Below are 25,649 nucleotides of genomic sequence, written 5' to 3'. Positions count from 1 at the left end.
CGATAACTGCTGAAACTTTTAACAAAAAAATCTCGGATCTTGCCATTGGAAATAACTCTGTAATAGTGACCACCGAATAGAGTTTGGTGTCAATCCGACTACGAGGGGTGGAAGAGGGTGGGGGTTGCTCGAAAAAATAGTGAGGTGACATGGAAATTTGCCATTACCAGTTGAAAGGGCATGTGTTTTTATGTTGGAAATGATATGTAGGTACTATTTGCGAGAATTAGAAGACGACTTATGTGGGTTAACACGGACAAGGTAGGTATCTCGGGTCAATTCAGATTGGTATTGATGTCGGGTAAGTTACTAGGCCGGGTCTTCGACTCGGCTCCGTCCCTCATTTTTTCTGGAACGTTTTGGCACATTTCAACGATGAAAATTGTTTTTTTCCAAATTTGTTGATATTATTACCATAGTACCCACGGCAACCTCCGCATTTTGTGTATTGTGACGCGCCTCGAATAATTTCTGAATTTATTAAAATTTCTGGTAAGATGGTAGTGTTAGAAAAAATCTTGAAGACAACGCGTGTTTTATAGTTTAAAAATCTCGATCTATTAAATCCTCGCTCCCTGCGGTCGCTCTGATTTAAACTACGATCTCGATTTTTAAATCGTCTATAAAACCCTTGTTGTCTTAATAGCTATAAAAGAAACTAAAAAACTGAAAATACACACACACAGTTGTGTTGAAAGTTTTAAAGCGTTTTAAATTAACAAAAAGTTCAAATTCAAGCAAATATGTTAAAGAAAAAACAAAGTATAACTTCAAACAATTCAAACTTAACCTCACTTACACAATTTTAGAACAATAATTTATCGATCAATAAATCTTATAAAAAATGGAATTAAGAACCATTATTTCGTATTAAAATAATCCTTGACTAGTTCCTACTTTTTGACCAATAATGACTGGTAATTTACCGATCAAGGACCGGTCAACTTTGACCAAAAATAAATGACCGGTCATTTATCCATCACTAAAGTTTTTTATTCTTAATTTTGTAACACTGCATACTCTAAGTTCTTGGGAGTCCAGTACAGATTCCTAGTTGTTGCCAACACTTAAAGAAGTAGACAATTTCGATACGAAATTGTATACTTAAGGAGTTGTGTTAAGTTCAACCAATTAAAACCGTTTTAAGCTGGTCGTTAAAGTACCCTAATAAAATCAGAGAACAGCGCAAACAACTTAAGAACTATCATGACCCAATTACTTATCAATTATATCTTCAACTGTTGCAACAAGAGAAGTCGTTCAGGCAGACTCAAATAATGTAAGTGTAGGATGCCGTGGCCCACAAAATTCTGCAGGGCTACCAACGGTTGTGGCTCATTACAGTCTATGAGTGACTGGGGTTGAATTCTTATGTCATCTATGTTTTTTGTAGTTAGTTTAGGATGATGCAAATAAAAGAAATATGCAAATGAATTCCGAAATTATTTAAAAAATACTCCAAAAAATTATGTATGCATACGATAATGACGAACACCTGATATTAAACTGTCTCAAGGTTAGAGATTAATGTGGTTGCGTTTTGAACGATCCACTAAGATGTTGCCGTTTTCATTAATTGAATTTACTCTTTAAAAAATTTGTAGGAACCATGTAACAGCATGACTATCATTTGACATTGAAGTTAATGTAGAAAAAAATCAAAATTAGAGTATTTTACAACATTACTATATATGTAATTTCAATAGGAGCGATTATAACGACCGTTCAAATAAATTTGTAGACAACAGGCCGTGGTTTTCAAACGTAGGTCGTCTTTTTAGTTGACAAGTCCATATCTCCATTCTCAATATACCTTCATTTGTTATAATAAAATTGAAATTTTCGGTTAACCACAATTATTTGTAACACACGTTGCTAATTATTTATATTGGTTTTTATTTACCGAAATATGATTGACACAGTTATGGTTTGCCACGTTTTTCGGAGACAGTTTGTATAGTAAAAAATAGAAATATTATAAGTACAGCAGAAAAAGAAATGTGTTTTAATTAGCTGCTTAGCAACCTTTATCAATGTAAAGTTTTTGACTACCCATTAAACATGCCTGAATATTCCTGCTTACCTTTATCAAGACATAAAACAGTTTAAAAAACAAACAGTTTTTTTCTGTGACTTTTAATATTTGAAGCAGACAGCTACAGTAAAGTGAAGAGAGAAAACACTTATTACAATCGAGTGTTAATAATTTTATGTAGTGGGTAAGTCTATTTTTATAGAACTACAGTTATGACGACACTATTATTATTGCATGTTTCTTATTTAAACAAATTATAAAAACATAAAATTTAGAAAAAATCTTATTTTTGAAACGGAAAGTTGCATGTTTTTGTAACATTACACAACGTTACATTGTCTGTTAGATGAGATTATTCCGTGCGATCAACAATTATTAAGGGGCGGCTATGAATTTGACAATCAGATTTTTCGTATTTTTGCTAACTCAGCTAATAAACGTCAAACAACTGTCACTATTAATTAAATTTTAACGCAAAAATGGTTTTTGCTTCAGAACATAAAAGATCCATTATTGAATTTTAGTTTCCTAATGGTTTTTTCAATAACCAAGAGTGGATATAAAGCGCAGTTGCCTGTTTGACCGAGTTTTGGTAAAAATTTCGAAATTTAAATTGAAACAACCAAAAATACTTCCATGCATTCCAGAGCATCTGAACATCTGAATCTCGCGAAAATTTTGACATTATGTACGTCCAAAATCTCAAAGGTTTTTTTGATCTAAATAATTGTTGATCGCACGGTAGAAACCGTAGAGGGTTTCAGGCAACCTCTTAATAGGCAGTTATGGCAGCAGCGTTTTGGTGTGTTTTTCACTGATTATTTTATGAGCAAAGTGTAACAAAATTGTTAGTTGTGTATCAAGGTCCAAAAAGTGCATCTTAAATTTTTAGGCGACCGCACGAAATTCAAAGCAAAAGATATCATTCCAAAATTACAAATTTATTTTGTACATACTTTTTTCAAGTCAGTAGATACATTTATTTTGTTAATACATAGGTATTAACGATTTTTTAGAGTATTTTTTATCAGCTTGCCAATAAAACGAGAAATTTACTATTTGCAGTACAATTACTTATTTATATCATTTATTGAACAATTATTGTGATTATCATCTGCGATGTCCGGCGGCGTATTAGACATTAGACATCACTTTGGCTGCTGTATTAGACATTTCTTCATCACGCTATTGCTATCAATTATATGAACGTTCATTTTCTTATTATGCACGAAATAAGCACCAGAAATAAACGATACAACACTTTTTCGGGTAAATAAAATACTTTGGTTAAATTTAACTGTCAAATGTTCATTTGTTTTCAGTCATATATCTATTAACTAGTTAATAGATATATGTTTTCAGTCGGTGCACTCGGTTTTGTCGGTGTCGTTATTAACTTACGAAACAGACCAACAGCTGGCGCCACAGTCCATGGTCAGAAAAGTGTTTCCGAAAAAGTGCGTCCAAAAAAGAGTTACTTCTCGTCCGCATGGGATTACGTAAAATGACCTTTTTCATTAAGGGTGCCTAAAAGGGCACTAAACTATTTCAGCAACGTTCCACTTAAACCAAAAAATGTTACTATTTTGAGAAAGAAAATAGTTTCTAATAACTTCACTCATAAGTTATTATAATTGTTTGAAAAACCTGTAACATTATAATTATTTCATTAAAATGAAGTACTCTCGTGTCAAAAATGGATTACTCCCTAGGATTTAGGGATATTCGTTACTAGGTTGCCATAAATTTGGTTAGGTTGGAGGCTATGTGGTTTCTGGTGACAAACAAAAGATATCCCAAAAATGTAAGACAACAAATTAATTCTAACAGTTGCAAATGACTAATTTCTCGCTAAGTGATAGATGATTTTTCGTTTCACAATCATTTTGTTTACTGGCGGCATATTTATTTGGATTTAATCTCTCAATTCAAAGTAACCAACCTTAGGCATTCAAAATAACTTTTGAAAATTCTAGTTACACACAACATGAAAAACGTTATTTCCCTAAAAGTTCGAATTCTAGGGAGTAATCCATTTTTGACACGAGAATAATGATAAAGATCAAACTTCATTTTGTTTCAGTAGTACGAGTAAACAAATTTTGACACAACGAAGGTAAAATAAAAAATTTGCTTAACAATGAAAATTTTTTTATTTTTATGACTTTATCCGACAAACTCCATTTATTCATGTAGAATTATCTAATCGTAGGTACTTCAAAAGTGGTCGTTAAAGTGCAGCAAATAATTTTGAAAACAAAAATCTTTAGTTAAAACAGTTATCTAGTGTCAATAAAATTTAATTTAAACCAAGGTTGAGTAAAATATCATTATATGAATTTATGATTACCACATTTCAGTATCGGGAAGTAATCGATCTTGATATAAATTGATTTTTAATGCACTTTTAATTGCTGGCTCGAGATAATTAAATTTTTATTCAGAGGCCCATTTGGGAGGGTTAATATTGAAACGTAATTATCGCATTTTAAATTGAAATTCTTCATCAACTTGCAGCATCTGCAGCATTTCCACTCATATTTAAAACAACACTGATTGTTATCAAAGATATAAATTTCAATCATCGACAGAAGGGTTACATAATAATTATCAGTTTCAATATTCTGAAATAGCTGAATTTTATCGATTGTAAATTTATTACAACATTTAAAAACTTCTATAAGTACTGTAGGTACATTATGTAGTTCTACATTCATGTAAAAAAAGAACACAAATATTTGAAAAAATGTCAACATTTTCACAGGAAAGAAATTTCCAGTCAATAATGGTAACAAAAGTAGTAATGCTAATCGCTGCTTATGAATTTCGTGATAAAATTTAATTTACTTTAATTAAACTGACATGCTTACGATTTACACCACAAGATGACGCCATCAGACTTGAGACGAAAACAATTAAATTAATATGTTTATTTTGAAAACTGAACGGATCAATGGTAGCGGTATCTTGTCTTAATATAAATGGACTTTATTTATGATAAGCTAATAGTTTTTTTGGAGGTCCCTGAAAGCTTAAAGTTTTCGTGTTAGTTTACACACTCCGTGCGGTAAAATGACAGAAAGTTTGGTTGGTGTGTAAAAATCAATATACCGTAGCTGTTCAAAATGTGTAAACATGTTATTCAGAGTTGAGGATGCCAAAAAACAATTTTTAGAAATTTTTATATTGTGACACTTCTCAGAGTAGATAAGTAGAACGTTAGAATAGGTTTTATACAATGGAAAACTAAAGTATTCAACAGGCAGTCATTAAATTTCTACTTATCTGTTTAGTCTGTATTACATTCGTCATCTTTCCACATAAAACATTGTAAAAATAATCCGCTACCTACGTTACTGCACTCACGTTGATGATAAAAAGTAAAACAAATCGTCGCCATATCTAACCCATTCATAATCATAAGCCCGTCTGCACAGTACCAACATTACACAGATAACAGCTCCATTGTCTGTGCGCAATCTAATCAGGATTTATTTATGTATAAAGTCGAATCGCAGCCAGTCTTATCACTTTTTCGGCAACTCAAGCAAATCCTCGTCCACGTCAAGGTGAGTGCTTTTTCAACTCCCAAACACCAAAATCGTGCACCACGACTGCAGTAAAGACCAATGTAAACACAACAAATCTCCATGATAACGTTTATCACCAATTTCAATGCTCTCGACCAATAGATGCAGAAGAACGTGTCTGATGGTGCTGAAATTCAAAATCCATAAAAGCCGAAACAGCGGCGCCGTGGCTTAGTTGGTTAAAGCGCCTGTCTAGTAAACAGGAGATCGTGGGTTCGAATCCCACCGGGGCCTGTGTATCGCACGCACATTTTTTACTTTTTTCCCCGCCAAAAGTATTTTTAATCGTTATCCAAACAAATCACGTGACGTTACTTATTTGCAGATAATCACTTAAGTACACACAGTTGCTTCCTGCATGAGTAATAGTTCAGTGTAAGGTTAGGCACCGATGTGGCAACGTCTCGTTACGTGCCATTAATCCGAAACAAGAGACGATCGCTGACCAGCTGTCAAAATTGACAGTGACGTAATCGTAATTATTACCGATTAACACAAAATGTGATAATAAGTAAATTCGATTGTATTCAAGTGGTGTTTTTCGCGAGCCGAAGATGGGACAACGTGTGTCGAGGACCGACTTCGAGTGGGTTTACACCGAGGAGCCCCACGCCAGCCGGCGAAAAATTATTTTAGGTTAGAATCTGATTCCGCTGGTAATACGGCGTTATTTCAATTTGCGAAGCACGTATCGCACTTCCTGGTACGAAATGTGTGGATTTGAAGCAAGACTCTTTCCTTTGCAGAGAAATACCCACAAATCAAAAAGTTATTCGGGTACGACCCCAACTTCAAATGGGTGGTCACGTTGATGGTCCTCATCCAGTTTGTCATGCTGTTTGTGATGAAAGACAGATCTTGGCCTGCTATATTTTTAGTTGGATATTGTTTTGGAGGCGTGATCAACCATTCGTTGATGCTGGGTAAGTAAACCCCGTTTGTGGGGAATTGGGTGTAATTGGCGTCCCATTGCAGCTGTTCACGAAATCTCGCATAATTTAGCATTCGGGCATGGCAGACCCATGTGGAACAAAATGTTTGGCTTCTTTGCAAATCTCCCAATCGGCATCCCCATATCCATCAGCTTTAGGAAGTATCACTTGGAGCACCATAAGGTAAGATTCCATTAAAATGTACCAAGATTTTATTTGCACTTGTTATTAATATTAATTGATCAACATTGACCAAGCTTAAATTTTGAGTAATCTCTTATCTTGCACATTACTCATCTTAAGTTATAAATAACAAAAACAGAATGGCAAAATTGAAGTCTGTAACCTTCTTGTGTTACTGAAAGACTGCTTCAGAATGTTTCCTTCAACTGCCCAGATTATAGTTATGCAGGATATTGCAAACTCAGTGCTGTGTTATCTTGACTATTACATAAAAACTTTGATTGTAGATATAGTTTGATTGTGACGTTAACAACTGCCTGGGAATTTTAAAATGCTGATAATATTTATTATGTAGGTATTGGTACTAGCCATAACAATTTGCAAACAATTGTTTATCAGAATGAGCAGTGATAAATTTCCGTAAGTGCGTCTGTGGCCATTAAAATCGGTAATCTTTTGCGATCGATTGCCTCAAAAGAGGCCAAAAAATTGGGAGTGTTACATCATACTTTTTCCATTTAAGAGTAAATAATTTGTGACGAGTTTAGCGCATTTTGATTTGCTCCAAATGTTGAACGCTCGACGTGTTTTTCCGCATATAAAGATTGTAGATAGTCGTAAAGGTTTACTAAAGCAATAATGTATTGAGTGGTGTAATAAACTAATAAAGAGAGTAACCAGTTTGGCTGTTTACACCTACAGTAATGATAACATCATCTGGACCAAACTGGACCAAGAAAGTTTTTTTTTTTAAGTTGTTGGTGTTTTGGGATAATCGTGAATGCTCTGCAGTCAGTTTAGTTTTAGAATTTTCAACTTGAATAATTTCAGATTTTTAAATGGAACGCTCTGTATATTATCTAGACAAATAGATTGTTTCATATTCTTTTTAGAGATAATAAATAAAATTAAGTATACATATTTGTGTTTTTGGGAGACAGTGAACTCACGTTTATTTATGAAACAATTTTTAAAACGAACAAATAACAATGTACAAAAATCAAAATGCAATAAAAAAGCTGTATCTGAAATTTAAAAAATTCGCGGAGAAATATCTACAAATTTTGTACGAAATTTCCCCAAATATTTGAACACGTTGTATTTACTTCTGAACCGATTGACTGGATTGCTCAGTTGAATCTGGTTGAATCATTTTGACTCGGTTCCTTTCGTTTGGGTTCGATTCGGCTCGACCCATAAATGTTCAACGATACTCAAGTCTGGTCGTTACGGAGGCGAATAAATTTTAGGAATGTCTTGGTGACACTAAAACACCCGCCGAGTATCTTGTGCTGTTTATGAACAAAATAAGTATGTCTTTATTTTTTCGCTGGTTCTTCACACTCGTCTGCCTCAACACTTTTCTGTTACATATTTGAAGCTCTGTACAGGAACTATTAAAAAAAAACCGAGCTGGCGAATGCTTTTGTTATTGTGAAAATAAGCACGAGTTGCAGAAGAATGCCTTATTTCGGCACAAATGACGAGCACCAAGCGAGAAGCTGTCAAAATGCATTGCGTTACAGTGTAATAACCAAATTAAGTTAGCTGAAAAAACAAATGACAAATAATAAACATAGGATTGCGCAAAGATGCCGACAATGTTTAGCGCAAAATGGAGCGCATAGACGATAGTAGCGTTTTTTAACTTTTTTTGTTGTACTTTTGTTATGTAAGTGCATAGGTATAAAATAGTTATTTACATTACAAGCTGCGAAAATTTACTTTTATGTGCGAGGTGTTTTTAAATGGCCGAGGCGAAGCGTAAACGTAGCCGAGGTTATTAACATATAAAATACAATGATTCAGTTATTATAATAAAATTAGTATAACCTGGCTTGTTGTTAACGTTACTTTTGTAACAATACAAAAACATTATTTTATGACGTTTATCAAAAATCGTTGTCGTTGAATACTTGGTCATAATTTAGTTTAAAATGCATAGGTAGGTACAATCAAGGTTATGAAAATTTCATTAAATGGTGTGCAACGAATGATGTTTTTGACATTTTTCCTTTTTTGTCGTCCAGGGCACAAGAGTTTTTCATAGCTAGCAACCGATCCCCTAGCATGTTTTACTTTCGCTTTCAACCGCCTTATTAAAATAGAAAGTTATACGTTCGTAGGGGGAGAATGCAAAATATATAAAAAAATACGAAGCACGTATTCTTTATTTCACTTTTTTATTGATTTTTTATTTAAATTTTATACAGGGTGTTTTCGAAGTTGAGACGTTCCTTGTAACACAAGGTACTATACATTATTCTTAAGAATTTTAGCCTAAATCTTCTTAGTAACATATTTGTATTAACGGAGATAATTGATTGTATATTTTTATTGTTTTCTAAAATTTTGAGTCCGGTCCTGTCTATTTCTCCGGTGTACTAGACTAATAACTGACATGGCCCAGGATTTTTCCGGAAATCGCTCTGCGTACTCTCTGGACGCCGCAATTGCATTCTGATAACGTGATAACATTGCCCATCCATTAGCAACATATGTGTGAGCTCATTATTTTCATAACAATAAAGCCATTCCGACCAATTAGATTAAAACTGTGACAGTATTTTTGACTAACGTCCATGCTCATTTGATTTTTTTTGTCAATTCTAATTTCTAACAAATCCGCAAAATTTGAGCAGGACCGGTATCAAAAATTTCAAAAAAAAAATTATTGTATCTTCATTGCCGTAGACATTTTACTAAGGTGATTTTGGCTAAAACTCTTTAGAACAACGCATACTACAACATGTTAAAAGGAACGCGTCAACTTCGAAAACACCCTGTATAATTTGAAGAAGATAGGCAAATTAACTGTGCAGCCTTGGCGAAACCTGGCCAGTATAACAATAAAAAGAACCCAAGGGCAAGAAAATGTCAAAAAACGTGTTATTGGTTTTTAAATATGGCTTAACCAAGCTATCCTCATTTTTCCTATCCTTCGTATAATACACGCTCGCAGCTGACGTAATAGAACAAACTTCAAAAAAATTATATGCAATGATTATGAAGGTATACTCTTTGACAAAAAAACCTCAATAATGTTTAAACTTAAAAATTTAATGAATAACGGTCGAATTTCTCGTTTTGAAATGCGTGCATCAAAACGTGCTTAACGTTAAGTTTGCGATTATTTAACTTTTGTTATCTTGATAATTACATGGATGACGTAAATGTAGTTTAACATGGACGTATTTATCAACAGGGAATCGCATTGGTTTGGGGGGTAATTTACATATTTCCACCTAAAATTGTAGCAAAACAAAAACTGATGTTATGCAATTAACATTACACCACCACGTTTTTTGTTAATACATAATAACATTTCGAAAATATGTAATTGTCTTTAAATAACGATTCTATCAGTGTTCCTAAATTAATACAGGGTTTCCCAGAACTGGCGGACCAAAATAATACGGTGAATTCATCATCTTCTGGGAATAATAGGAAAAATGTTCAAAAAAATTTATCTTAAATATTAATTAGGAAAGAAGCAATTTAAACTGACCAATGCTGTTGTTGATGTTAAGTTACCTATTAATTAGTTTTCCTGCTTTATTTGTAACTATGGATACATTTCAAATAATGCATATGCATTATTGGGTATCCGCATTGTTTGTGCAATGACGGAAGTTTTTAGGTTATAGTATTTTTCAGGTTATAGTATTTTTCAGGTTATAGTATTTCTGCTAGGATGTTCCCTATTGGGAAAACGAACTGCGTACTCCTGAGGAGCAACTGTGGCACTCTCATCACACTGTCCATATAAGACAAGCATATCAAAATATTCTGAAGCGGTAAACATTACGCGTGTTTAATGACTTGTCAGAATTGTCAGAAATAATTTATTATGACATAATATTCAATTATAATGTCTTTGCAACAATCAAATTTGTTTCGATAGTTATCAATATAATTTTTTAAGGTAATTTTTAAAATATTTTTCCTATTATTGCCAGAAGATAATGATTTCACCGTGTTATTTTGGTCCGCCAGTTCTGGGAGACCCTGTATAATACAAGGATGGCTAATCATTTGTGTTGGGAAGACGCATACCGGGTGATTGACGAAAAACCTTTGACGCTGTATCTTGCACTTGCTTATGGTTTATCCAACTTGAATAAATGACACATCAAATTAAATAATTTTCAAAACACTTTTCAATACCAACTACAGTCCATTTTTTAATTATAGTCCGATGAGATTAGTCAAAATCAAGAAATCGACATGACCTGCGTCTGCTTTTGACATTTGACAGCAGTGCATGGTGCTATCAATATTTGAAAATTTATTTTAAAATTTTGAGAAAGCACGAAAGAACACAATTGTGTTCTTTCGTGCTTTCTTGGTTTTTCTGCAAATTCATTCCTCCGTTTTTGATACCTAACTATAGTCCATTCAAAAATCAAAAAACCACTAACGTCGCATTTTCCTCGATAATTACTATCGGCAACGCTGTCTACTGTAAAATTTGGTGAGAATTGTAATTTTGAGGTTAAGTGTTTATTCTGCGCAATAATAAAACAGTTTGAACGAAATTCAAATCAATTGAATTTTATTTTGAATCAAATAAATGTCACAATTTATAGTTACCAACATAGTATGAAAAAATAACTACCTAGAATAGAGTTGTGCTATTTGTAAAATCGAACAAATTCACCTAAGCAGGTCAGTTTTAAGGCTGTATGACACGATGCTAAATTTTGTAGAAAATTTGTTAGAAAATGAGAGGGGACCAATGAACGATCAGGATCTGACAAAGACAGACTATGATCCTGATCGTTCATTGGTCCTGATCGAGGGTCTCTCTCATTTTCTAACAAATTTTCTACAAAATTTAGCATCGTGTCATACAGCCTTTGCAGGGTAGTCATTGTTAAAGAAGATTTACCACACCAAAAGCCAACGAGTACCAATAAAAGCAATTTTTCCATTAAAATCGATTTAATTTAAAAACTATCAAACATTTTTCGAAACGGATTGCAGATATTGATTTTATACGCCATTAGCCACATTCTGATGCAACAATTTAAACATGAAATTTTTTTAAAAACAGTTTTTTATAAATATCCGTTCATAAAAACAAATTTTGAAATAAATTATACCGGCCGAAAGTAAATTTTTCGACAAATCAGATCTGTAAATTTCATAAATTTTTCTCAATTCTTAAGGGCCATTTTGCCACCGGCGGTAAAAGATTAATCATCCTGTACAAATTAGTCAGTTCTACCAACCTTGTGGCAGATATATAAGTAAAAACGACCTGATTTGATTCATAATTTAGCATAGAATTCAAAAATGATATCAAACTGGGTAGGTTCCATTAAAAAAAAACATAACTTTAGTGTTTTTATAATATTGGGACATTCTGTATATATACCGCAATATTTTCTGAATGTGTAGTAACGTGCGATCATTTTTAAAAAAAATCGAGTTACCTGGATTGTGCTATTCTGATGCTTTGATTGGTTCAAACCACCATTTTCGCCTACTCTGATTTTTTTTGTATTTGATCGCACGGTAGCTATCATCTAGAAAAAAGGAAAAGTTGATATCTTTAATAACAAACAAGTTATGGAGCTTTTTCGCAACTCTGGAACACCTGTATGTAAGTTTCATTTCAATAAAAATTTGAGATTATTCTTCCTAATGGGTTCAATCAAGTTCAATCCTTGGTTCAATTATTTTAAAAATGTAGCGAACTGGCAACAGTGTTTGGTTCAATTATAACCTAAAATAGATTTATTATGGCAAATCACAATCGTGAATGCTGTATATCTTTGTCACACTCACGGCATTTATCGATAATGTCCTCTCTTTTAGTTTGCAGTTTCAAAATTGAGGAATGAGTTGTCGTTATCTTAATTTTTATCGAGAACCATAAACGAAGGCGGCCACCGAAGAGCCCCCTATCGCGAGATCGCGTATACTGCATGAATGCAGCGTAGAGTTGCGTTGCCATGGCAACGACACGTTTCACCTTCACCCGACGATCCGTGGGAGGAGAAGTCGGAGCCATAGCCGTAGCGTGCTGCGTTCACAGGCTTCGTTGTAAACGAGTTTTGTAGCGCGTCGGTAGTTTTTTACACTTTTAACGTTCAAACATGAAAGTTAGTGATTTGAAAAAGCTCAATTTTGGTGTATTGACTCTAGACTCGAAAATTGCGTTAAAAAATAACGGTCGACCACTGCCGCATTTAAATATCGTACAAGAACAAAAACAATACAAAAACAAAGCCGCATTTACCCGGCGGTTTAATAAAAGTGTTTATAAAAAAACGCCGTGGATATGTGGCTGTGAAGAAACAAATGCATTTTTCTGTTTTGTGTGCCTACTGTTTGGTGGAGACGATAAGTGGAGTAAAGAAGGCATGAATAATTTAAAACAGCTTGTTCCACAAATAAAGAAGCATGAGGGTTCCAAAAAACATAAACACAATTTCGTCAGTTTTCAGTTATTAGGAAAAACAATTGTTTCAACCTGTTTAAACACTGTTTGTGGTGAAGCTGAAGAGATTAGAAAGCACAACGAGAAGGTTACGAAAAATAGATACCTTCTTGGAAAAATCATAGATATTTTACGTTTGTGTGGTAAGTGCAATCTATCTCTGCGCGGTCACAATGAAAAAGAGGACTCTAAAAACAGAGGTGTATTTCTGGAGATCGCAAAATATACAAGAAAATTTGATTTGGCTTTTGACAGCCACATGCAAGAACCTCATCTGTTCAAAGGAACCCCTAAGACTGTACAAAACGAACTTCTGCAGTGTATGCTGGACGTATGTCGACAACATATCACGGATGAAATACGAAAATCATCTTTTTTGTCCCTCATGGCAGATGATACAACTGACGTCTCATCTCAAGCACAAACAGTTTTGGTCTTTCGCTACGAACTAAACGGTAAAGTTCACGAACGTTTTTGGGGATTCGCGTATCAAGAAAGCCAAAACGCGGAAGGTTTGTCTCAGTGTATTTTACAACAGCTCGATTCAATCCTAGAAGATTGTCCAGATAAACTCATCGCCCAAACATACGACGGAGGTGCTGTCACGCGTGGATATGAGGGGGGCGTTAACGTTAAAATTAAAGAAAAGTACAAGAATGCACATTTTATGTATTGTTACGCGCACCAACTTAACAAGTTGTTGGAAAAAGCGGTGTCTAATATACCTAGCGTGCGAATTTTTTTTGCAAATTTAAACGGTATCGCATCATTTTTCTCCGATTCGCCAGATAGAAGAGCAGCTCTACAGCAAGTGTGCGATGGGAGAGTACCAAGACCGTCCCAAACGAAATGGAAGTTTCAATCCAGAGTTGTGCAAACCGTTTTTAACTATAAAGAGGAAATTTTACAATGTTTGGAAAACATAGAAATGGGCATTCCGAAAAGGTACAGTACGGAAACAGTTGCCTTGAGTTCAGGATTTGCTAACTGGTTTGAGGACATCACGTTTTTCTTTTGGTTGAGCTTTTTCTCGAAAATAATGCCTCACGTTGATGTTTTATTCAACCAGTTGCAACAAATTCAAGCCGATGCATTGAACATTCAAATTGCCATAGATAGCTTCGAAAAAGCAATCACCGATATTCGAGATGACTTGCCATCAGTATCTGACGATTCGCAAGACCCGTTAAAAATTGAAGAAAGACCTAAAAAACGACGCAGATTAAATACTGAAGATTTAAATTTATCAGCGAAAGAAGTCTGTGATACAATTGTATTTCAAGTAAGAGACCGTTTTACTTGCAAAGAATATTTCTATGGAGCAAAATTATTTCAACAGGAATATTTTAAAGAATATAAAAGAAAACTTCCGTTTCCATTGAAAGACATCGAACAGTTTTGTAAAGTATTTACCATGATCGACAAAAACGCTTTAATAACGGAGCTACATGTGTTCTACTCGAGACCAGAAGTAACAGAAAAAAGTATGAGTGGATGTTTGAAAATACTAAATTTCCTAAACTCTTTTGGTTTAGACGTTACATTTCCGGAAATTACAAAAGTACTCAAAATTTTAGTTACTATTCCCATTACCACGCCCGAGGCGGAAAGGTGTTTCCCAACATTGAAGAACATTAAGTCTTATTTGAAAAACACGATATCTGAGGATCGACTCACAGCACTGGCGATGATATCAATAGAATATTCAATGATCGAAGCAATACCAAATTTCAATGAGAAAGTCATAGAGAAATTTGTTGCAGATGACCCAGTCAGGAGACAGGAATTTTCGTTCAAACAATAAATAAACTTCTAATGTAATATAATGTGTATATAATACTTTTCGTGTACTATTCTTGCGTGATAAAACATTTTTAATCAACCCTTTACAAACTGGACAACTGGGTAAGTCAGTTTCGTAGAGGTGTTGGATTCTCTCATGGGCTGCGACCTTGGAAATATCTGCGCGAAGGCGGAGCGATAAATCAGTGAAAAATCCGTAAATGAAAACGTCGACTATTTTACATACGAATGAGCGACAGAGAGAGACGATACTAACGTAACGAATGACGATGTTTTCTGGTCGGTTTGTAGCGCCTACTTGAGACCGATAGTCGTCGTTTGCGCCGATATGAGCCGTAGCCCATGAGAAAATCCAAGACCTCTACATGTGACAGAAACCTCCCTCGTCAACGAGTCACAACTGTCAGAATTCCTTATTAATAAGTCTGGGTTTCTAGCCGAGGCTTGAAAATAGGCGAGGACAAAAGGCACTTTTTGGGGGAGGTGCACATTAAATTTTTTAGGCAAACGCACGAACTACGAAGCAAAAGATATCATTGAAAAAATTACAAATTTATTTGGTATCTAAAGTCTGTCTCAATTCTAAATTTCCACCAACACTGCATTCTACGTTGGAAATACAACCGGCAACACTGTTTGGTGAAAAATGCGTCAGATTTTTACAACTCAAAATTTTAGAATAAAGGAAAAGAACGAAAACCTTTTTTAAAATGCAGCAAGTAAGTAGGTAGAAAATCAAATTCTAAAAGCAAAATAAACTTATGAACTAATTTTAATGTTTTCGAATCATGTTTGTGAAATAATTATATTGCCAACTTTGGTTATTAAGAATCCCCAATTTAGAAATATTTTTATTTTGCCAACATAATTCAACAGATGGTGGAAATTTAGAATTGAGCAAACTATATGTACTTTTTTCAAATAGATGAATTTATTAATATGTAGTTAGTTGGTTACAATTTTTTTTTTGTATTTTTTATCAACTTCCAACAAAACGAGAAATTTCCTATGTATTTGCAATACAATTACTTATTTACGTAATATATGGTGACAGGACAATTACTGCGATTATCATCTGCGATGTCCGGCGGCGTATTCATCACTTTCGCTGTTGTATTAGACATTTCTTCATCACTTTCGCTGTTGCTGTCGATTATGTGAACGTTCATTTTCTTGTTTTGCACAAAATAATCACCAGAAATAAACGATGCAACACTTTTATTTAATTTAACCGTCAAATATTCATTTGTTTTTCGTCGGTTTACTCGGTTTCGTTGTTAACTTCTAAACAGACCAACACATGGCGTCACGGTCAGCGTCCGAAAAAGTGCCTCCGTTTTCATTAAGGGTGCCTAAAAAGTCGTGTTTTTGAAACTTTCTTAGCGGCCAGTATCGATTCAAACATTTTGATTAATTATTGTCAGTGTTTATTTTTAAAACAAATTATGTAAACAATCAAAGCAAACAAACTTTCTAGTTTGATCAGTACTTTAAGCAAATTTCAAGATTATTTCTACAGTATATTTTGTAACAAAATACCGTCAAGGTGTATTTATTTAAACTGATTTTTAATTTGATAGTATGTAGATATCGCTGTATTATCGCAAAATATTGCAGCTTGTCTCTAGTGACTACTGGTACAAAAAAAAAGCCATCGAAGCAAAACAATTTGAAAGTGTATTAATTTGTCAAGGAAGATTTATTCGGTGCTGGCGCAACTGATTTACCACTGATTGTAATTCGATTGCAGTACCAAGGCGACGAGATCAAGGACACTGACATTCCAACCTACCTCGAAGCCAAACTGTTCTGCACAACATTCGGAAAGTTCATCTGGGTGATGCTGCAGCCCTTCTTTTACGCTTTTAGGCCTCTAGTAACGTACCCCAAGAAACCGACGACTCTCGAATTTGTCAATACTGTGATACAACTGATTTTCGATGCCATCGTGGTGTACTTCTTCGGTAAGCGACGTTCAAAGAACATTTTTCAGACGAAATCGAAAATGTAGATTTTTAGGAGGACGAGTCCTGGGCTACCTGATTTTCGGGTCTGTTATGGCCATGGGTTTGCACCCGGTAGCCGGACACTTCGTTTCGGAGCACTACATGTTCAAGAAAGGCTACGAAACGTACAGTTACTACGGCCCCCTCAATTGGATCACGTTCAACGTGGGGTACCACAACGAACACCACGACTTTCCCTACGTTCCGGGGTCGCGTCTGCCTGATGTAAGTTTGCAGCGGTTTTCGAAATTTCGAAGAAATTTTATATTTTGGGTTTCAGGTGAAGAAGATCGCCCCCGAGTTCTACGACAATTTGCCCCAACACAATTCGTGGACTGCAGTACTGTACGATTTCGTGATGGACCCCGATGTGGGTCCTTACGCCAGAATGAAGCGTAAAGCCAAAGGACTAGAGTCGTAAACTGACGTAACTTCAAAATTATAAAACATGGAAATATCTCAATCACTTGATATTGTCTCATCGAAATATTGTACTCGTAAGCAATTTTCGTCGAGGATCAGCATCCTTAAATTAATTTATTGTGGACAAAATGTATTACTTTCAAAATTTTGATATTTTTCGATGATCTCAAATACAATTAAACTCTTGTGTATGTCAGTGATTGACTTGTGGATTATGAGACAGAAATGTCGCACACTTATTATTAAATTATTGAGTTTGAATGTTACTGTGTGTGGAGTGTTGTAACTATTCATTGTTTACTTATGCACATTATTCTATTATCTATTTCTTACTATGTTTAATGTAAATAAAGATGAAATATTTTTAAACGATCAATTGTGTTACGAAACAGATCTAAGGGAAATAAAAATAGTGGTTATGTAAGATGTTTTACTTACAAAACATTTACAAAGTGGATTTTCATATTAGAACTGGTTTCATTTAGAAATAGATGTAAAACTTTGCATTTTGTATTGGCGAGTCCATTTATCAGTGAGACATCTGGTGTGAATTGTATGAATTAATAATAAGACATACTCAACCCGGTGACTATTCAAGTGGTCTGTTTTTAAAACAAAACGATGGTTTAATTGAAATGTATTACTTATTTAAAAAAGACAAAAAATAAGGTGGACAAAAGAATAATTTTTTTGCTGTAATACGTGCCGAAAAAACGAACCAGAAACATGTTTCCATTTATTTCCGCAATTAATAAATTGAAAAGTCGGCGCATAAAATCGTGTATATCACACGTCTAGAAACTAATTTGCGACCGTTCGTACTTTCAAGACTCGGCAGCGCCTCGTACTGCAAACCGTACTCATGCTCGCAAACGTACAGTTTGTGAACTAGTAATACAATAGTATATCATCACAAGGCATGAAAGTGATAGTTTGCAGACGACGAGACTTGGTGAAGAATACGAGGGCGCAAAGCGTCCGAGTCAAGCATAGACACTTTCGCGGTGCGTAATGTATTACATTTTTTCTGGAATCGCTCTTTAAAAATTGAAAAACAAAATTCTATCGCATCAAGTCGGACGGTGAAGGTAACCGGTCACCGGTTGGAGGGTCGATTGAGATCGCACCACTCGTGTAAAAGTGTAAGATTTAATATAGTGCGTTCACAATCGACAGTTCAACGCCTGCTTCGACGCCAAATTAAAAAAAACACCCGTTATGTAATGGCTATGATTATTATTAATTTAATTTGTTGGGATGTACAGTCGATCCCAAAAAAAAATGTAGTAAGTACAATGTTTAAAAAGTTGTTGTATTGTGTGAACTTGTATCGAGTGTTCAATTGAAAAGTTTTTTGAATTTTTCACAACATTATGAAGTATGTCTTTGAACTTCAATGACAAAAGTTAGGTTAGGACCACATTAAGAGGTGACATTTTTGACTAAAGCCGTCGCACGCTCTAACTCAGTTATTTATTGTTCGATTCGAAGTGGGGGTTGTCATTTAAAAAAATTATTGATGACGTCATGACGAAAAGCTATCCACATAAGTAAAGTACCTACTTAAGAATATGCACTTTTTTAAAAACAAAGATGACCGCTTCGAGGATTTTTCTCAAAAATTAGTAGCACTTAAGTATTTACGGTTTTATCGAATTTATTGTGAACTTTACGAACGCACTGTAAAAGGTGTTTTTTTACTAGTGTAAAAGCGAAAGATTTAAAACAATTTATCCGTGATCCTGATCTGTTATCCGTATAGTGCATTCACAATCGACGCCAAATTTAAAAAAGCACCCGTTATACTGCTCGTAGAAGAGAGGTGGGATGCCTAATAATCGAATTTTATCCACTTTGTTTACACTTTTGTTCATGTTTTTTCTTCCAGTCTAATTTGTTTTTGGAAAAACCACAACAGTCACTCCGTAGAGACGTTTCTTCTGAATACAATGTACTTTTTAGCTCGCCTTAAAACGAAAAATTGAGCAAAAATGCGTCAATTAGAGAAAAACGTCATTTTTTTTAAGAATGAAGCGATTTTTGAGAAAACTGGGTTAGTCACTCCATTACAAACAAAACAACGAACAAATCGAAACAAATTGCTTCAAAACGCACGTGATCCAGAAAAACGTGTTAAATCATTAATAAATCTGACAAGGATGTAAGTAGATACTACAAATACGTGCGAGCGGGAGAAGAAATTGTGTACCTACTTACTATTGCGGGCAAAAAAAGTGGGACATCAAATTTCTGTCAGTTTTAAAAAATTCGATGTAGTTCAAGCTTTATTTTAATTTTTTTACACTATTCTAGCTGACAGTTTAAACATTTATTTTATACTCCATTTTCCTTTTCCAAATGCCCTCTTCTTTTGATAAAGGTAGATTTTGATTGGGACTTTACATTAAATAAATATTCACTACGTGCTTACTGTTATGTTTCCTTACGCTAATTTACTTAAATTACAATTACAATACTTAATGATAACGTCAATCAATTCAAAGTAGGGTTAGAATCAGATAAGGGTTATTTCACATTAAAAGTCAAGACACTTTTTTTGCCCGCAATAGTACACGTTCTCCGTGCGCAACAATGCCCAATTTTTTATTCAAAGATATTGAATTTGTTGATTTATAATTGATTTCATATAAATATTCATCAAGTGAGCTGTGCATTTGTAAAAGCACCTTTAATTTAGTTACATTACAAAAGTCACATTTATGAAGGTCATGTTCAATAAATCTTTACTTGGTAAAAATACAAAGACAAAAACAAATAAGAATTACTTTAATTTAATCAGTAAAAAGACGTAACATTGCTTTTGAAATCAGCAATGTTAAAGTCACTAGCTTTAGCTTTACTACCAACAGAAAATCAGATTTTCATGGCTTGCTTAGATGCACATTTATATTTATATGAAATTGAGTATAGTTATTTATTTTATGTCAATAAATAAAGTTGTAGTAATCGAACTGTATCAGCGGTAAGTTTAATATTACTCATTCTCCGCGAAGGCGACCATCGCGGAGCTTCCGAACGCGAACGCGTATACCGCTACCGCATCAACATAGCGTAGAGTTGCGTTGGCATGACAACCAGACGTTTGACCTTCACCCGACCCGACGATCCGTAGGAGGAGAAATCAGAGCCTCAGCTCCCACCTCCCCCCCCCCCCAGCGTTCACAGGCTTCGTTGTAAACGAGTTTTGACGCGCGTCGGCAATTTTTAACGTTGACAAAATGAAAGTTGGTGATTTAAAACAACTCAATTTTGATGTGTTGACTATGGGAACGAAAATTGAATTAATACAAAGCGGTCGACCAGTGCCGAATTTAAACATTGCTCAAGAACAGAGACCATACAAAAACAAATGTGCATTTACCCGCCGGTTTGATAAAAGTGTTTACAAAAAAATGCCGTGGATATGTGGTTGTGAAGAAACAAATGCATTTTTCTGTTTTGTGTGCCTGCTGTTTGGTGGAGACGATAAGTGGACCAGAGAAGGTGTCTGTGATTTAAAAAATCTTAGTACACAAATAAAGAAGCATGAGGGTTCCAAAAAACATAAAAACAATTTTGTGAGTTTTCAGTTATTAGGAAAAACAAATATTACACCCTGTTTGAGCACTGTTTGTGCTGAAGCTGAAGAGATGAGAAAGCACAACGAGAAGGTTACGAAAAATAGATATATTCTTGCAAAAATTATAGATATTTTACGTTTGTGTGGTCAGTGCAATTTATCACTGCCTGGTCACAGTGAAAAAGAGGACTCTAAAAACAGCGGCTTATTCCTAAAGATCGTAGATTATACAAGAAAACTTGATGCGGCTTTTAACAGCCACATGCAAGAACCTCATCTGTTCAAAGGAACCTCGAAGACTGTACAAAACGAGCTTCTGCAGTGTATGCTGGACGTATGTCGACAACATATCACTGATGAAATACGAAAATCATCTTTTTTGTCCCTCATGGCAGATGATACAACTGACGTCTCATCTCAAGCACAAACAGTTTTGGTCTTTCGCTACGAACTAAACGGTAAAGTTCACGAACGTTTTTGGGGATTCGCGTATCAAGAAAGCCAAAATGCGGAAGGTTTGTCTCAGTGTATTTTACAACAGCTCGATTCAATCATAGAAGATTGTCCAGATAAACTGATCGCCCAAACATACGACGGAGCTGCTGTTACGCGTGGATGTGAGGGTGTTAATGTTAAAATAAAAAAAAAGTACAAGAATGCACAGTTTATTTATTGTTACGCCCACCAACTTAACAAATTGTTAGAAAAAGCTGTGTCTAATATACCTAGCGTGAGAATGTTTTTTGCAAATTTAAATGGTATCGCAGGATTTTTCTCCCATTCTCCGGATAGAAGAGCAGCTCTACAGCAAGTCTGCGATAAGAGAGTACCCAGACCGTCCCAAACGAGTTGGAAGTTCCAATCTCGAATTGTGCAGACAGTTTTTAACTATAAAGAGGAAATTTTACAATGTTTGGAAAACATGGCAGTGGGCGTTCCGAAAAGGTATAGCATGGAAACAGTTGCATTGAGTTTAGGATTTGCTAACTGGTTTGAGGACATTACGTTTTTCTTTTGGTTGAGCTTTTTCTCAAAAATAATGCCTCACGTTGATATTTTATTCAGCCAGTTGCAACAAATTCAAGCCGATGCATTGAACATTCAAATTGCCATAGATAGCTTCGAAAAAGCAATCACAGACATTCGAGATGACTTGCCATCACTATCTGACGATTCGCAAGACCCGTTAAAAATTGACGAAGAAAGACCTAACAAACGGCGAAGATTAAATACTGACGATTTAAATTTATCAGCAAAAGAGGTCTGCGATACAATTGTATGTCAAGTGAGAGACCGTTTTACTTGCAAGGAATATTTATATGGAACAAAATTATTTCAACAGGAATGTTTTAATGAATATAAGAAAACACTTCCATTGAATGACATCGAGCAATTTTGTACAGTTTTTACCATGATCGACAAAAGAGTTTTAATAATGGAGCTAGAAGTGTTCTACTCAAGACCAGAACTAACAAAAGAAACTATGACTGGATGTCTAAAAATCTTGAATTTCATAAACTCTTTTGGTTTAGACATTGCATTTCCGGAAATTACAAAAGTACTCAAAATTCTAGTTACTATTCCCATTACCACGTCTGAAACGGAAAGGTGTTTCTCAACATTGAACAACATTAAGTCTTATTTGAGAAACACGGTATCTGAGGATCGACTTACAGCATTGGCGATGATATCCATAGAACATTCAATGATCGAAGCAATACCAAATTTCAGTGAGAAAGTCATAGAGAAATTTGTTGCAGATGATCAAGTTAGGAGACTTGAATTTTCGTTCAAGCAATAATGTAATGTAATGTGTATATAAGACCTTTCGCGTACTATTCGTGTTTTGTGTGATGTTTAAACAGTATAAAACATTTTAATCAAGCCTTTACAAACTGGACAACTGGGTAAGTCAATTTTGAAGAGGTGTTGTATTATCTCACGGGCTATGACCTTGGAAATATCTGCGATAAACCAGTGAAAAATCTGTAAATGAAAACTGAAAACGTCGACTATTTTACATGCAAATAGACGAGAAAGAGACGAAACTAACGTAACGAATGACGATGTTTTCCGCCTGCTTGAGACCGATATTCGTCGTTTGCGCAGATATGACTCATAGCCCATGTTAAAACGAAAGTTGCATTTTCTCTTTAAACCAGCAATATGTCGAATCAGCATAATGCGTGTCGCCCAGATCAAAATAAAATATGTAGGTATTTTTTTACATAGGAATACCTCCTGATAAGATAATTTCTATACTAAGGACAACGTAACATTTTATCTGCCCCGCCCATTTCTTTTTCTTAGTTACCAATCAAATAGGTTGTTAAGACGATCTGATTTACATCGTAAAAATTCCTGACATTTGAATTGTCTTAATGACATTTTATTTTTTAGAACCTAAAACAATAATTGTGGACTTGACAGCAAAATTCTAACCTTAACTTTTTTACGTGGCAAATGTGATGAAAAGTTGTACAGATTGAATCTGGCTTTGATTCTGATTGGTCCATTTTAGTGGGCGGAGCAGATAAAAAGTTATAACGGCAATACTATAGTAAATATTCGTATACTTCGAAGTGAAATCCAGGCTTTCAGGATTCCTTATCGCTCGCTGCTCCTAAAGATCCTGTTGTGAAAAAAAAATTGGCAATCTTCTACATTCGTACCGTTTTCATCTCCACGATAAACCATCGAAAATAGTTATTTGTGTACCAAGGTCAAAAAGTGCTTCTTTTTCGTGTGAGTCTGGGTTTAAAAACAGGCGAGGACAAAAAGCACTTTTTGGCAGATGTGCACATTAAATTTTTTAGGCAACCGCTGGAACTACAAAGCAAAAGACATCATTGGAAAAATTACAAATTTATTTTATATCTACTTTTTTCAAATAGATCGATAAATTGATTAATACACGTTAAGCAACAATTTTTTTATATTTTTTATCAGTTATCCCACAAAACGAGAAATTTACTCTTTGCAATACAATTACTTCTTTAGATAATTTTATGGTGACATCTGCGATGTCCGGCGGCGTATTAGACATTTATTTCATCACTTTCGCTGTTGTATTAGACGTTTCTGTTTCTTCAAGACTTTCGCTGTTTCTATCGATTTACATATGAACGTCCATTTTCTTAGGTATTATGTAACAAATAAGCGCCAAAAATAAACGATAGAACACTTTTTTGGGCAAATAAAATACTTTGGTTAAATTTAACTGTCAAGTATTCATTTGTTTTTAGTCGGTTTATTCGGTTTTGTCGGTTTCGTTGTTAACTTATTAAACAGACCAATAGATGGCGTCACGGTCAGCGTCCGAAAAGGAGTTACTTTTCGTCCGTTTTGGAGTACCTACGTAAAATTACTTTTTTCATTAAGGGTGCCTAAGAAATATTTTTAAAGCTTGACCGATAAAGAAAAACACCCAATATGTTTTTTAACACACTTTTTGTCAGTTTATTTTGGTCTGCGGCGTCGTATTTTAATTTATTCGTAAATGTCAATTGTGACAAATAAAATTATTGGAAGCAAAGCTATCGTGGATTCATATTGTGGGTTGCATTTTCACATCTGCCGGGCTCATTACGTGAAATACCCTGTACATATTGTACATGCAAAAAACACCACATAAATTTCATGGCTAGGATTTGTTATCTAACATACTGTTATTTATTAACTTTAATTGCATAGTTCGATACAACTGAATAAATTACAATGTAACACATTTTTCGTGCCTCCGGCCGGAATTTGGTGAATTACAGATCTCGAAATCGTCCAGAAACACATGCATGGCCGGCCTAGTCCGGCTAAAAGTAGGGATTTCGAGTTGTCATCGGTTTCGGTTGGCATTTGTTATCAGAATTCTATCAAACGTCAATGTTTGTTCTGTGGATGGCTCGTTAAAAATGTTTTTCGATTTATAACAACGTACAAACTACAAAGAAGCAATATTTAACTAAAATTAATTAATTAAAATTACTATGGCGGACAATAAATTTAGGCCGGCCTGTCATTGAGTTGACATCAAAATGTGAAGCTGGCATTATGTTCAACTAACCCCATTTTCGATTTTTGTCATTCTTGTCATCGTGACAGCGATAATCAAAATTAAATTGGGAAAAGAAGCGTGCAGCAGAGAGAAGTGCTACTACAAATCAGTTATGCTAATGCGTCATGATCTGTAAGTTATGAAAAAGGCGAAGGAAACGCCAAACAGCTTGAAAACCTCCAGTTTGACAAACTGACACATCAGTCATAATGACAATAAATGGTCGCTTGTATTGACTTTTTTGAAATGTCAGAAATATGCCGGCCTAAATTTATTGTCCGCCATAGTACGTTTCGAGCAACTTCTTGAATATGGGCTGGTGTATTTATTAGAACAAATGTTTCAGGAAAATGCCAAAAACAAAACAAATTAATTAAATTTAATAAATGTCAGGAAACAACAGCGATGTTGATTTTAAAATTTAAATGTTTAAATGTAAGTGTTGCCAACACAAAAAAAGTCCCTAATACCAATTATTAAAACAAGTGCTTTAACTTCTATTTAACAAAAATCCGCAGAAGTCGGCACGAAAAATTTTGTGTATCACACGCCCAGAAACTGTTTTGCGAGCATTCGTACTTACAATACTCGTCTATCG

At 34.7% G+C, this 25,649-nt stretch overlaps 2 protein-coding genes and 1 non-coding gene across 6 annotated transcripts; all 3 read left to right on the top strand.

Annotated features, from left to right (window-relative positions):
• Window positions 1–5,461: 5,461 nt before the first annotated feature.
• On the top strand, window positions 5,462–17,796 carry ifc (delta4-sphingolipid-FADS-like protein ifc). Of its 3 annotated transcripts, XM_069043946.1 has the most exons (8): window positions 5,462–5,604; window positions 5,951–6,100; window positions 6,158–6,261; window positions 6,372–6,548; window positions 6,601–6,740; window positions 16,742–16,955; window positions 17,011–17,222; window positions 17,278–17,796. In XM_069043946.1, the coding sequence occupies exons 3-8, from the start codon at window positions 6,180–6,182 to the stop codon at window positions 17,416–17,418; spliced, it is 966 nt and encodes a 321-aa protein (XP_068900047.1). In that variant the 5' UTR covers window positions 5,462–5,604; window positions 5,951–6,100; window positions 6,158–6,179; the 3' UTR covers window positions 17,419–17,796. The 3 variants fall into 3 exon arrangements, with proteins under 3 accessions (XP_068900047.1, XP_068900046.1, XP_068900048.1); XM_069043945.1 differs by having other exon boundaries at window positions 5,951–6,261; XM_069043947.1 differs by lacking the exons at window positions 5,462–5,604; window positions 5,951–6,100; window positions 6,158–6,261; window positions 6,372–6,548; window positions 6,601–6,740 and adding an exon at window positions 14,951–15,093.
• Window positions 5,786–5,859, top strand: TRNAT-AGU (transfer RNA threonine (anticodon AGU)). Its single transcript has one exon. It is a non-coding gene; the product is annotated as a tRNA-Thr (tRNA).
• Window positions 12,845–14,992, top strand: LOC138127868 (zinc finger MYM-type protein 1-like). Of its 2 annotated transcripts, none has more exons than XM_069043943.1 (2): window positions 12,845–14,470; window positions 14,528–14,992. In XM_069043943.1, the coding sequence occupies exons 1-2, from the start codon at window positions 12,845–12,847 to the stop codon at window positions 14,990–14,992; spliced, it is 2,091 nt and encodes a 696-aa protein (XP_068900044.1). The 2 variants fall into 2 exon arrangements, with proteins under 2 accessions (XP_068900044.1, XP_068900043.1); XM_069043942.1 differs by having other exon boundaries at window positions 12,845–14,672; window positions 14,724–14,992.
• Window positions 17,797–25,649: the final 7,853 nt, after the last annotated feature.

Source organism: Tenebrio molitor, chromosome 4 (genome assembly GCF_963966145.1).
Source record: "Tenebrio molitor chromosome 4, icTenMoli1.1, whole genome shotgun sequence".
NCBI classification, from domain to species: domain Eukaryota; kingdom Metazoa; phylum Arthropoda; class Insecta; order Coleoptera; family Tenebrionidae; genus Tenebrio; species Tenebrio molitor.
Note: the sequence above shows the minus strand (reverse complement) of the source record. Positions and strands in the feature narration are given on the sequence as shown.

Excerpts from the sequence above, each read along its gene's own strand:
- ifc (XM_069043946.1), top strand. The coding sequence starts at position 6,180 with ATGGGACAACGTGTGTCGAGGACCGACTTCGAGTGGGTTTACACCGAG. Across the intron at positions 6,262-6,371 it reads CCGGCGAAAAATTATTTTAG|AGAAATACCCACAAATCAAA; the intron begins GTTAGAATCTGA and ends TTTCCTTTGCAG. Across the intron at positions 17,223-17,277 it reads CGGGGTCGCGTCTGCCTGAT|GTGAAGAAGATCGCCCCCGA; the intron begins GTAAGTTTGCAG and ends TTTGGGTTTCAG.
- LOC138127868 (XM_069043942.1), top strand. The coding sequence starts at position 12,845 with ATGAAAGTTAGTGATTTGAAAAAGCTCAATTTTGGTGTATTGACTCTA. Across the intron at positions 14,673-14,723 it reads ACCAGAAGTAACAGAAAAAA|ACGTTACATTTCCGGAAATT; the intron begins GTATGAGTGGAT and ends CTTTTGGTTTAG.